Source organism: Arachis hypogaea, chromosome 16 (assembly GCF_003086295.3).
Source record: "Arachis hypogaea cultivar Tifrunner chromosome 16, arahy.Tifrunner.gnm2.J5K5, whole genome shotgun sequence".
NCBI classification, from domain to species: Eukaryota; Viridiplantae; Streptophyta; class Magnoliopsida; order Fabales; family Fabaceae; genus Arachis; species Arachis hypogaea.
Window position 1 is genome coordinate 18,996,458 of NC_092051.1, and position 14,253 is coordinate 19,010,710.

Sequence of the window (14,253 nt, forward strand, 5' to 3'; positions counted from 1 at the left end):
CTCGCCTGCCGTCTCTTCACAGGAATTAATTAAAAATCATAGATTTCGTTAACTGAAAATTTTTCCTCACGTGGCGAGAGTCCGCTGCTTATGTGTAGACATAAATGACATCATCATGGATAACATTCCGGTCTAAATAACATCTAAACTATAACAAAATATAACAAACAAACTACATCAATGATGATTACAAAGTTCAACAAGATAGAACGCTTAAACCTAATCACCCATGTGTCCACTTGTGCCACATCCTCCATCACGAATGATTCTTTGGACTGTTTGAAAAAGAGGCTGCTCAGGGGACCGAGCAGGTGGCTGAGGTGCTGCACCAAATGTTAAAGGTGGCATCCCACTCAATGCAAAAGGCCAACAAAAGGACCCGTCGAAGGCTCATTGAGGTCCACCCAAATCTGTGATTAGACCACATCCATACATGGTTTATGATGCCCCACGTCATCCTGTAGCATCACTGCTATCTCATCGAGGAATGGCGAGCCACCAAATTGTTGCCCATGGTCCTAGGACTAGCAAACCTAGAAGACATCATCGGACTAGGGTTAGGAAACATCTGACTGCTGCCCTCAGTCATCTAACTGTTAGACCCTACCTCATCGATACAGCCATGCAAGAGTAGTAGATCCTAACTATATCTGTCCAATTCGTCTTGCTTGGCCACATAAGGTAGCCACCAAATGTAAAGTCGTACTTTGGACTTTTCACCTAAGGATAAAAGCAACGCAATGTACGTTCGAGCATAGATTTTCATATATCCTCAGTAGCATCTATTGGGAGCACCTTAAACCTCTTTAGGAACCACTTGTAGGAGATTGTATACTTATCTATGCACCTGGTAGGAGGAAGCTCATCAAATAGCTCCTCAAACCACACGAATGTTGGACCCGGTATAAACCGCTTAAAATCTGTGAAGTCTCCGTCCGTTAACCGCCTCATCATCAATGGGAAGACCCAGTTGGTACGTTACAAAAGTAGTGCTTGGATAAGCAGAATTTGTGATCTGTAATCATCAATTAGCCATCATCAGTATTTTTATTGGTGTGAGATGATATCTAATGGAATAAAATTACTTATTTTTTTTATGGTTAAGTGTCGGTCAGATTTTAATAAAAATGTTACTCCTAAACTTTCTATTTTATAATATAATGGTGTATTTTCCAAACCACGTATGATAGATATAGGTCCCAAGATGTGACTTCTCAATAAGTAGGGCTATACATTGGTTAATCTAAAAATTAAATCTATTTTTTGGTTAATCAAAAATTTAATTTTAGTTAATTAACCAAATTAATTTGGTGAATTCTATCCAATCTTTTCTAAAGTAACATGTAATTGATCTCCTATGATATGTCACATCTTAATTGGATATTTGCTTTTAATTTTTTTTGGTGACTGAAATAAATTTAAAAAAAAAAAACAAACAAACAAAATAAGGAACTGCTTAAATAGAGGGACAGTTCCTTTTAAGACTACTCTTAAACTCATCCCAAGGTGAAAGAAGCTCCACATGTGAAAGTTGTAACTTCATCGCCATCTTTGCCATAGTATCTGCTACGTATTTGCATCTCTCATAATCAAACGAAAGTCAACACGACAATTCCAATGCATGATATCTCTTATTTTGAGCACCAATGGATCAATAAACCCAAAACCATCTTGAGTAACAAGATTAAATGCTTCCACACAATCCGTCTCACAAATAACATCTCGTTGACCCACATCCCAAGTTAAGAGATATCTTCTCCAAATGGCAAACAATTCTCCTTGAAGAATACAATTACTCTCAATCATTCCCAAACACCTCCTTTGTCAACTCCCATTACAATCTCTAATAACACAAGCAAAATCAACACTATCACCCGAACCAAAATAACTAGCATCACAATTAATCTTAAAAGTACCAATGGATGAGGGATTCCAAAAACCATTTAGAGTAGAGGGAAGGGACATACGTTGTAATTCAAAAATATTCCTAAGCTCCTTTTCTGAAGTTAATGCCAGACAAATCACTTTTTTCCGAGGCCAAGTTTCATGAGGATTAAATATGTCATTATTTCTTGCTCGCCATATCCACCAAAGTCCCGAAAAGAACTTGAATGGATGCTCTCTGCTATGATACAAGAACCAGTTCTTCAAATCCAAAGGATGACAAGAAATATCCAACCTATGCCAGACAAGCTGAGCTTTTGGACAATCCCGAATACAATGTAAAACCGATTCCTGGCTAGAAAGACATCTTGGACACCTATCCGATGACGACATCCCTCTTCTAAAGCGAAAACTTGCAGTAGGAAGAGCCTCCTTAAGACACAACCAAGCAAAAAACTTATGCTTTTCCGGAACAAGCTGACGCCAAAGCCAAAGCCAATTCTCCCGCTCCTCCCAACCAAATAGCTGCTTACACAACCACAAGTAACCATTGCGTGAGTCATAGACTTTGGCAGCAGACCCACACCAATACCAACCCACTTCCGGACCTACTTGTTCATCTGGATTGTAAGAGAGAATATTACCTTTCAGATTTTGAGATAAAGAGAATAAAGAGTATCCAATTTTTTTTTTCAAATCATGTTAATGGTGGTCCTAATCTTAAATTCTTCTTGTTCGTTCTCTCTCAATGTCACTCAACAACTCTTCCTCACCAGTCAGTCTCTTTTGAAGTCTCGAACGGCCGAACTCCAGAGTCCAAAAGTCACGATTGCCGGCTCCTCTAATTCATCTCGCCAGAACCGGTGCGTCTCCAACACTGTGTCGTCGCGTCTATGGCTCCCTTGCTCTATGTCGTCGCGTCTCCTTGCTCCATGCGTCTCTCGTCCGTTGCTGCTGTCAGCCAGAGTCTGCTTCGCTGTCCTTGGGCAAGTTGGTTTTCTCTCTTCTCTGCGTTCTTGAAACTCCCTATCAGTTTTTTTTAGTAAAGTTGGCTTATAATTTGATTACAATCAACAAGGTGGTACATGAAGGAATGGGGGAGGAGCGAAATGCCGAAAGTCATTACAGAGGGTTAGGATACATCTTCTGAAAATGATTTGGGAAAAAAATTCTATTTCAATTTTTAATACTTTAAAAACTTGCATAATTATCCATTTTAAAAACTAATTTAATTATAAAATAGTTTAACCATAATTAACCTAATAACTAATTAAAAAGTGACACATCACATAGGGTAAGTTACATGTTACTTTATAAAGGGTGTGGTAGAATTCAATAATTAATTTTATATGATAAATTATCAAATTTAAAAATCAGCTTTTAACCGATTATAAAATAAAAATCAATTTTAAAAAAATAATTGATTTTTTAATAGAAAAATTGGTTTTTAGGAAAATAAAACCAGTTTTTAGACCAAAAAAACGTTTTTTTTAAATTATTTTGTTTTAAATTAAATTTTTAATCTAAAAAATTAAAATTAAAATTTTTTAAAATTTAGTTTTGATTAACTAATTTCAAAAAATATGGATATGATTTTTAAAATTATTTTATTAAATTGGTTAACCAAAATATAGTTATAATTTTTTAACCGGTTAATCATATTTTGATTTTTTAATATATCCCTATTAATAAATGAACTTATCATAGATTCATCAAACTTAAACTAATAATCATTGAGCCTAGCAAGGTAGTATAATCCGTCAATAAGTTATAACTTAAATGACATAATCTTTCCATACTCAGAGGTCGCAGATCCGAGTCTCTTTGTCTTTGGTTTAAAAAAAAAAAAAGGTAGTATAATCCAGCCGCCTCTAGGTAGGAAATGATACTCTAATGTAGAGATATATTTGCTGCCTTCTAATATTTGAGATAGTGTGGGAGTTACATCTTAATAAAATGTTTTCACAATTACGACATGCTATAAATAATTAAAAAATTAAGAACCTCAAACTTAAAAAATGGTATAATTGTTTTCATTTAATAAAAAAATTAATGAAAACCTTTTCATTCCATGGAATATTTTTTTTGATAAATGTCTAATTGTGGAGGCTGATAAGACTTTTTGTTTCCATCAAGGTATTAGCATCTGATATGCTTTTAAAATAGGGTCGCTCTAGCTTTTGAGCCAAAACAAACATAGGAGTGCCTGAAACTTCTTTGTTCTGAGAAATGGATGAACGCTTGCCGGAAGAGGAAGACCTGATGTCAAGAAGTATAAAAAAAGTCAAGATGAATGGAGAAAATATTGTAACAGAGAGCATGGAAATCACAGAAGGAGAAACAAGAGAAACAAAGCAAACATCAGTTACTGCTAATGATAATCAGAAAACTAATGAAGGTAAACAGGATGCGCACAAGTCACCTAGAAGGTCCTACCGGGATATGGTGGTGGAAAATGGCTTCGAAAACTGAACCCACAAGAAATTGTGGAGATGGTTTCAGAGGAGTATGCTCCAGAAGATTTGGATGTGGACCTTTCCACGGATGACCAAGTTCCTTTCAATCCCAAACCTACAATTGAGGTCTCTTTAGAAGAGTATGAAGACTGGTGTAGACCCTGGAAACTCTCTCTGATTCTGAAACCTTTAGGAAAAAATTTCAATCTCCAAGCCCTTGACAGATGGGTGCAACGGAGATGGATGAAAAAAGGATCCATAAGAGTCATGGATTTGGCTGGAAATTTCTTTCTGGTTAGATTCACAGATCAGGATGATTATGCTCATGCACTTTTTGAAGGGCCTTGGATGATAGCAGACCACTATCTATTAGTGCAGAGGTGGAGGCCACTTTTCTTACCACAAGAAACGGATGTGCAGAAAGTTGCTGTATGGATAAGAATCCCAAACCTCCCAATTGAGTTATATAACAAATTCTTCCTTTGGAAAGTTGGAAAGACGCTTGGTACAATGCTAAAAGTGGACGAGCTCACATCTATACACTCTCGCGATAAATTTGCTAGAATTTGTGTGGAAATTGACTTGAAAAAGAAGATTGTTCCATCCTTTACAGCTCTGGGCAAAGATTTCAACATTGTTTACGAGGGATTACACCAAATTTGTTTCAACTGTGGCAAATACGGGCATAGAATCGAACAGTGTAGTGAATCGATAACTGGAACCACCACCAACACCGCCATGGATCCAACGGGAGGCAGGATTCCCAGTGGAGATGAGGGCAGCAACGGTAAGGAGACTAATCAGGGCCCAAAAATCAGCAAAATATTCAAAAAAGGAAAGAAGATTCAGTGGAAACAAATCAGGAAAGAACACCAACCATTTTAGGAGAGATGCAACACAATAGGCAAGCCTCACAAAACCAGGAAGCAAATCAGGAAGAAATTAAGAAAATTAAGGAGGACCAAGAAGGCAACCCATTTGGACCGTGGATGATAGTTAAGAAAAACCAAAGAAAAAACAAACCAAAATCAGATCCTTCTAAAAAGGATAAAAAGGAAAGTATACCAACATCAAGATTCCATATTCTTGCAGAGAAAATTCATAAAGGTAATCAAGAAAATGAAGAATCTGACCTGGATACTACTCCCATAGAGACGTCGGAAGCTTACAAGGACACCCAAGAAGCAAGAACTAGCGAAAAAAGTGTTACCAAACAGACTAGCAAGAATGGAAGTAACTCTCATAATCAGAGAAGCCAACAGAAACACAAAAACCCTATTCCTATCATGAAAGGAAAGAATACTGCCATTAGTAAGAAAACTCCAACAGTCTCTAAGCATGTAAAACAATCCAGCCACAACCAAAGAAACATCAAGGGTCTCCAGACAAATCAGGACAGCCATAACGTCTTTTCAGATAACCAGGCGAATAACCAGAAGGCACAAGACAACCAAAAAGATAAAGAAGAGAGAAACCAAGAGTATTGGAAACAATTCTCATATCTTACTAAACAAGTTGCACGTACTAACTGTATGCAGCCTGCTTTAATGGGAGGCCATTTGGATCATACTACCAGAAACCTCATCTCAACTATCATGGGAGGTGGGAATAAGGAGTATTTCAATAATACAGAAGCCAAAAGCCCTCTAGATCCAGGAGAATCCAGCAACAAAGCAGGAAAAGACGACCCAATGGAGAGACAACAGAGGGGAGAGGAGTGTCTCCGAAGCATAGAGGAGGTGGCACAGGCCACTAATGTCAAGCCAATCGAGGCCTAGATTCCTGACTTCTTTCAGGGAGTTTTTTCTACCTTGTTTTTTAATGGTTATTATGAATATTTTAGCTTGGAATTGTAGAGGGGTTTCCTCCAAAGGATTTCCCATTATGATTAGAGACTTAACTTATCATTATAATTTGAAATTGTGTATCCTTCTTGAAACTCATGTCTCAGGAACCAAAGTAGAGGGGATCATCCGCAAATTAGGTTTTTGACTCTTGGTGCATTAGTGATGCAGAGGGCTTCTCGGGAGGGATTTGGTGTCTTTGGAACGGAAAAGATTGGCAGGTGGAGCCTGTTAATGTCCAAAGACAGTTTATTCACCTAAAGATTAAAGATAATAATAACCAGTCTTGGCATTGCACGTGTATTTATGGCAGCCCCCAACCGGGACCGCGAAGTACCTTGTGGAGGGAGCTAGAAAGTATAGCAGCAACTAATCAAGGGCCTTGGTGTCTTGGTGGGGACTTTAATTCTATCATTTCTCTTGAGGAAACTGGGGGCAATCGTAATTTATCTCAAGACTCAAACAGATTTCAAGAATGCATGCTTAATTGCGGTCTAAATGATCTAGGCTTTTCTGGTCCGCCGTTCACTTGGCAAAGAAATCAAATTAAACGCAGGCTTGATAGATTCTTATGAAATTTGGAGTTCAATGTTTTATTTCCATCCGTTGGAGTGAAACATCTACCTAAATTGAAGTCTGACCATCTACATATTCTCCTAGATTTTGACACCCTTGTGGAAAACGGGAGAGAGAGACCTTTCAAGCTGCTCGCGCCCTGGCTGCTCCATGAGGGCTACAATAATTTGGCGAGAAGTAACTGGTGCAAACAAGGTGATCTCATCAACAACATTCACCATTTCACAGAAAAAGCCAAAGAATGGAACAAAGAGGTCTTTGGGCACATCTTCAGGAAAAAGAAAAGAATTTTTCTCAGGCTTGAAGGCATCAACCAAAACCTTTCCTTTAATAATAATCCTTTTTTGGAAAAACTGCAAAGGGACCTTTGGAAGGAATATGAAATGATTGTAGTACAAGAAGAAAGCTATTGGATGCAAATGGCTAAATGTAAAACCATTAATTTAGGGGACAAAAACTCTAAATACTTCCACCAGAAAGCTAATGGAAGGAGACGAAGGAACCACGTTAATGCTCTAAAAAATAGCGAGGATGAATGGATTGATAACGTGGAAGAACTGAAGGAGTTCGGAGTATCCTTTTTCAAATCTTTATATGCTCCTAATAACTACAATTTATTTTTACCTGATTTTCCTGTCACAGGTAAGTTCCCTAGGCTGACTGAGGCTGAGTTAAACCATTTGAGCAGAAATATTACCCATGAAGAAGTTAAACATGCTGTGTTCAATATGGGAAGCTGGAAGGCGCCAGGAAGCGATGGATTTCCAGCAAAATTTTTCCAGCATTCCTGGGACATTGTATCTGATTCGGTGGTGAATTGGGTGCATATGATCTTTAGAAATCCTGAGAATATAGCTGGAGCAAACCAAACCTTAATTTCTATCATTCCTAAAGTTCCCTCACCTGAAAACTTTGCACAGTTCAGGCCTATCAGTCTTTGTAACGTCTGCTATAAAATTGTTACTAAAGTTATTGCAGAAAGACTAAAGCCGCACTTGGGGTACATTGTCTCTAACACCCAGGCCAGTTTCATCCCAGGAAGAATTAGTGCAGATAACATTCTGATAGCACAAGAGGTGATCCATACTATGAGGATGAGAGCTAGTGGTAAAGGACTCATGGCAATCAAAATAGACTTGGAGAAGGCCTATGACCGTCTAAATTGGAATTTTATCATTGACACTCTCAAAGATATTGGCATCCCGGAGAATATTGTGAATGTTATTCACTTCTGCATCTCCTCCCCCACTATGAGTTTGCTTTGGAATGGTTCTCCATCAGAGACTTTCAACCCAACAAGAGGCATTAGACAGGGAGACCCCTTATCCCCTTATCTTTTTGTCCTATGTATTGAAAGACTCTCTCAACTAATTAACTCCTTAATAGAGCAAAAAAAATGGAAACCTATCAAGTTGACTAGGAATGGTCCTCATCTATCTCATCTTTGTTTTGCAGATGATCTCGTTCTTTTCGCAGAAGCAAGCAAGGAGCAGGTTCGAGTAATCAAGGAAGCTTTGGAGACTTTTTGTAAAGCTTCTGGACAGAAAGTCAGCCCTAGCAAATCCTGCATCTTTTTCTCCAAGAATGTTAATCACAACAGAAGAGAGGAGCTCAGCAAAGATCTCGGTATTCCGCTAACCAGCAATTTAGGAAAGTACCTCGGCGTACCGCTCATCCACGAGAAGTGCGGAAAACACCACTTTCAACCAATTCTAGACAAGATGCAGGCCAAATTGTCAAGTTGGAACATGAAAACCCTTTCTCTTGCCGGAAGATGCACCCTTGTTCAATCAGTTTTGTCTACCATTCCGAGCTATACTATGCAAACAATGAAGATGCCTAAGGAGGTCTGTAATAAAATTGATAAAATGTGTAGAGACTTTCTCTGGGGATCTAATGTGGAGAACAAGAAAATTCATCTTTTGAATTGGGATACCATTTGCCAGCCAAAGGAATTAGGAGGGCTAGGATTGCGGAAGGCTCAAGAATCCAACGACCTTTTTCTCATGAAATTAGCTTGGGGGCTAGTGCATAATGAACAAGCTCTCTGGGTGAAAGTAATGAAAGTGAAGTATAGTTGCGGGGACAGCCTTATTCCAAAGGTTACTAAAAAAGCGAAGTGCTCTAATGCTTGGAGAGGTATTGTTAAAATTTGGGACCGATTTCAAAGCAATTTAATCTGGAGGATTGGAAATGGAAGAAGCATTTAATTCTGGAAAGATCACTGGATTCCTGGTATCTCAGATTTGAGTGAGTTATCGATGGAACATATCGGGGAAGACAGAGCTGACGAGGATTTAGCAACCTATGCTACGGCGGAAGGATGTTGGGATTGGGAGAGGTTAGCTCAGCTAATCCCAGAGGAGATTATCGTTATGATTCATACTATTAAAGCTCCCCAACACTCCCTCGGACCGGATTCCCTGGGATGGCTACCAGAACCTCAGGGCAGTTTCTCTATCAAATCAGCCTACAAAAGCTACTATGTTGAAGATAGGGACTCAGACCAAATTTATAGAATTTGCTGGAAAACCAGGGTTCCCCAGAGACTGAAAACCTTTGCTTGGCTCCTAAGCCATAACGCGCTGCTAACTAATCTAAAAAGAAGTGTTTAGGGGCTTACCGATAATGATTGCTATCCGAGATGCCCGAATCTTGAAGAGAGTCTGCTCCATGTGCTGAGGGACTGCCCATACGCCCAAGGCATTTGGATGAGCAACTCAAATAGAGACCTGCAGGACCCTTTCTTCAGCCAGAATCTCTAAGACTGGCTCTACGATAACCTGTCCAGGACCTCTCGCACTAGCTGTGGGACTTCATGGCCCACTTTCTTTCTCACTTCTTGTAATATTATCTGGCAGAAAAGAAATGAATTAATTTTCAATCAAGATAACATCCCTTTTGAAAGAGTAATCCCAGAAATTAGAGGGATGGCCAGAAACTATGAGGAAGTGTTAGACCTTACAGAGAGAAGCATCAAAACCCTCAGAGTGACAAACTCGATCCTTATTGGTTGGAAGCCACCGAAAGCGGGCTGGAGCAAACTCAACGTTGATGGCTCGGTCCTGCAAACTTCAAATTCTGGCTCGTGTGGCAGCATTCTCAGAGATTCGAATGGCCTGGTTATGGTAGGGTTCATGATGAACATTGGAAAGGTAACCATTACTAAAGCAGAACTTTGGGCAATCTACACAGGTCTTAAAATTGCAATTGATATGGGAATGGAGAAGGTACAAGTAGAGACAGATTCTACCTGTGCAGTGAATCTGTTGCAGCATGCATCTACGGACCTCCATAATAGCACCTCCCTCATCCGTGCAATTAAAGAGCTCCAGGCAAATCCAGGTGACTTCCGAGTGAAACACATCTTGAGAGAAGCCAATTTCAGTGCCGACGTTCTAGCCAAGCATGCCCATAATCTTCCGGCAGCGCTCCACCATTTTGTTTTGCCTCCCCCCTTTCTTGTTCCAATAATTGAAGCTGATAGGAGGCAACGAGTGTTTGCGAGAATAGTAAATGGCTAATTAGTTTTCTTGTTTTGGGCCTCTGGCCCCCTTCTCAATCAAAAAAAAAAAAATAGGGTCGCTCTATTCGGGATAGATTTATAGATGTTCTAAATTGCAAGTTGTTCTTGCCTGAATATGGCCGAACTATAACTCGTCCTTTTGAGGTTGTTGGCCGATCTTCTCACCGTGTCACGATGAACCTTGGCCACCCAGCGAAAACGATGAGGGGAGCACCTGCAAAAAATACTCCGACACTCAAGTCAGTTAAGAACAATTATCAAAGGAGAGTCTTTTGTTTTTGAACGAACATACCTCTGCAAACTCTGATTACTCCCTTTTATAACTAGAAGACGATGATGACCGTTTAGGTCTGAATTGACCGTTTAGTATGTAACCGATCAAAGGTTTTATTGCCATAAAGTCAGCAGAATTAATGCGCAGAGTTAATATGCCGATTTAAAAGGAGGTCCGCTGAGCTATAACTCGTAACCGATGTATAACGATTATATCACAGTCCCCAAGTTTAGCCTAGACTTGAATGAGGCAGGTTGAGCTTTTAAATCCATATGGCCGAGTTATAGCTCGAAGTAAGGAGCCCCCAGTTCAACTTGACTCACTTTAGATAATGATAGACATAAATTATTATTTATTTAGAATAGCAAAAGCCATGATGGGATAAAGTAATAATTATAAATGCTTTTCAATGCAGGGTTCAAGTTCCTAAGTGGGTTTAGAACCGTTGTAAGTGGGGTTTGGATTGATGGCCGTGATTGAAGCCTGGAACTGAAAGGGTTTCATTAAATGAATGTTCAAAAAATTTATTTTCAAGTTACATTTTCGTGGAGATTGTGCTGTTGCTTAAACTTCGTGGTTCTTCAAAAAGAATGAGTAAAAGAGGTTAGTAACCATAGTCCTTTACCTGTTAGTTTCCCTGATTTCTGGTGTGAGAGAAAGAAAAATGAGTGACAAAAAGGCAAAAGCTTTACCCAAGATAGAAGATGATGGTTCTTATGAGTAGGTTGATGGGGATGTAAAAATAAGAGTTTCGTTGTTCTTTGACAAGGAAAGTGTTGGGGGGTTGAATCTGTCAAAAATAGTGAGGCCCGGGTTTCGTATTGAGTTGCTGCCATGCAATCGCATGGATCGTGTTTTTCACAGAAAGAAAGATTTTGAAAATTTTTATATGTATAGCTGTGTTCTTGAAGAATTGTTTGTCAAACTTCCGTTTACAAATTTTGAATGTGATTTGTTAACCCAACTGAATTGTGCACCTTCTCAGGTTCATCCTAATGGATGGGCGTTTGTGAAATATTTCCAAATTCTGATGGAATATCTAGAAATTAAACCTGAGTTAGAACTATTTTTTTCTTTGTTTCAAGCAAAGGGTGTTTGGAAAGGCCTTTGGATCAACTTGAACAGTACTCCTAGGTTTTCTGTTTTCAAACTGTATAAATCTTCTTTTAAAGATTTTAAGGAAATGTTTTTCAAGGTAAAGTCGGTAGATGAAGAATTTCCATTTTACTTAGCTGAAAATCTTGGGGAGAAGTTTCCCCTTTATTGGTGCTGCCAACCTAATCACATCTTAGGTCCTGAATTGATATCACCTCGGAACGAGTGTATAATAAGTTTTTTGATGGAAATGGTTGATCGGGGTAGTTTGATATCTGTGTCAGACCTACTTCCATGGGAGGAAGATAGGACTTCTGTTGTAAAATATTTTGGTGAGACACTGTTGTGTTATTCCACCCGTATTGTATTTGATTTATTGTATAATCAGCGGGCTTTGTTTATTTGTTTTTTAGGTGGAAAATATCCAGGGGTTTCAGCATCGAGCATGAGGGCTCAGTTTAAAATGAAAAACTTTGAAGGTTCCTCATCAAACGCTGAAAAGATAGAAGGCGAGGCTGAAGTGAATCAACCAGCACAGAAGAAAAAGGGAATTGTTTTCAAAAAAAGGAAGTCTGAGATTATTAATCTGGAAGAAGGGGAGAAAGCTGTTCAACTAAACGAATTGTCGGGTTTCACCGTTAAACAGGAAAAACTCCACTCTTTTGAAGAAAAGGGTGATGGGTCGTCCGTGTGGGATAAAAAATTCCCATTCAATGTTTTGGCGGACGAAGTTGTCCAATTTGCTTCCGACGTAGCTCGTATTGAGGAGGTCGGGGATGTTGGCATAGATCAATTCATGTAGGTCGGTTAGGTTTTCATGTATTAGTATTAGTTTTTTTTTTTTGTGTATGAGAGATGCGCCATAAAAATCGAGGTTGTTTGTGTGCTAATTTGCAGGTTTTGGGTTTTCGGTTGGTTAGCATAGGGCGAAGCCAAGAAAAAAGGCATAGAAGGATGTTACAGAGTACTTCAGAAACTGCTGACCTAAAGGGGCAACTGAAGTCAAAAGACTCTATGCTAGCCGAACTGAGGAATGAGCTCTCTGTTGTAAAAGAAAAATTGAAACTTGAGAAAGAGGAACATGAAAGGGCGGTAGAGTCGCTAGGGAAAAAGGGAAATGAACTGTCCACTATGAGTGACCAGATTATTGAGATAACTGCAAAGTTGAAGCAGATAGAGTCTAGCCGAGAAGCCGAGATCCTCGACGCGTTTGCCGAGGGCTTTGAACGCGCCATCATTCAAGCGAAGTTCTTGCATCTTGGAGAGGATTATACTGCCATGGATCCGAGCAAGATAGTTCGGGATGGTCAGTTGGTTGACGACGAAGAAGTCATGGAGGAAGAGGGGGATGATAACTTAGCTGATTAAAAAAATTTTAAAGTAGTAGTTTTATGTTCGACTTTTGTAATTTTTGTGATGGTTGAGAGATATGAATACTCTCATAAAAACTATTTGTCTTAAGTAGGGTATGTATAATCCCTTTAATGACTGCTACATTAATCTGTTTTGTTTGCTTGTAATATATGCGTTTGTTCGGATTTTCTGGTATATATCCCCATTAGGGTCCGATTACTGCAATATGCTGAAAAAATTGTCAGCGTTTGGGTATGCGCATGTGGTACCAATGCGACTTTGGTTTTGATAAATTTCCTTTTAGTGTGATCGTGGAGTCGATCATTTAAAGGATGTCTTGGATAATGATTTTGACCAAAATAAGTTATAGAAAGAAAATAAGTGTTGTTTTAATGCAGTACCTTTACAATTTTGGATTAGGTAAGCCAGCCTCATTAAAACCTCCTTGAGCAAAACCCAAATTTGAGAAAAATCTCTAGGTAGGAAAAAGAGTACCAGCATTCTGCAGCTTGCTAACTATAGTATTGCTTTAAGGAATTAACATTCCAAGTGCTAGGTAGCTTTGTGCCATCTAATTGCTCCAAAAGATATGCTCCTCTGCCAAGTACTTGACGAATTATGTAAGGTCCTTCCCATGTCGCGGCAAGTTTGCCATGTGAGGGTGGTTTTCGTGCTTCTTCAGTTTTTCTTAATACTAGGTCGCCGATCTGAAAAAATCTCGGCCTCACCTTTTTATTGTGGCGCCGACCAATTTGTTGTTGCAAGGCCTCTTGGCGAATCGCCGCTGTGTTGCGTATTTCCTCAATCAAATCCAGCTCGGCCCTCCGAGCATCTTCATGAGCTTCTCCTTGTGTTCTTAAGGAGCCTTGTGATATTTCGATCGGGATCATTGCTTCTGATCCATACACCAAACGAAATGGTGTTTCTTTAGTTGATGAGTGTACCGAGGTATTGTAACCCCACAAAATTTCTGGAATAAGTTCGGCCCAAAGACCCTTGGAATCGTCAAGCTTTTTCTTTAGAGCTTGGAGGAGGACCTTATTCGCAGCTTCTGCTAACCCATTGGATTGAGGATGTTCGACCGAGGAGAAGTGCTGTCTAACATATCAGTCTTTGGTCAATTGGGTGGTTTTTATCAACTCTTTACCCACTTATTCATACTATTTGCATGGTTTTACATTTGTCTTCCTAATTATGTGCTATGATTGAAAACATGCTTCTTTGGCCTTTATATTACTAATATTA

The 14,253-nt window shown here is 39.1% G+C and overlaps 1 protein-coding gene across 1 annotated transcript; it reads right to left on the minus strand.

The window, feature by feature from the left end:
• Positions 1-13,520: 13,520 nt before the first annotated feature.
• On the minus strand, positions 13,521-13,898 carry LOC140180031 (uncharacterized). Its single transcript, XM_072220412.1, has one exon. The coding sequence runs from the start codon at positions 13,896-13,898 to the stop codon at positions 13,521-13,523; it is 378 nt and encodes a 125-aa protein (XP_072076513.1).
• Positions 13,899-14,253: the final 355 nt, after the last annotated feature.

Excerpts from the sequence above, each read along its gene's own strand:
- LOC140180031 (XM_072220412.1), bottom strand. The coding sequence starts at position 13,898 with ATGATCCCGATCGAAATATCACAAGGCTCCTTAAGAACACAAGGAGAA.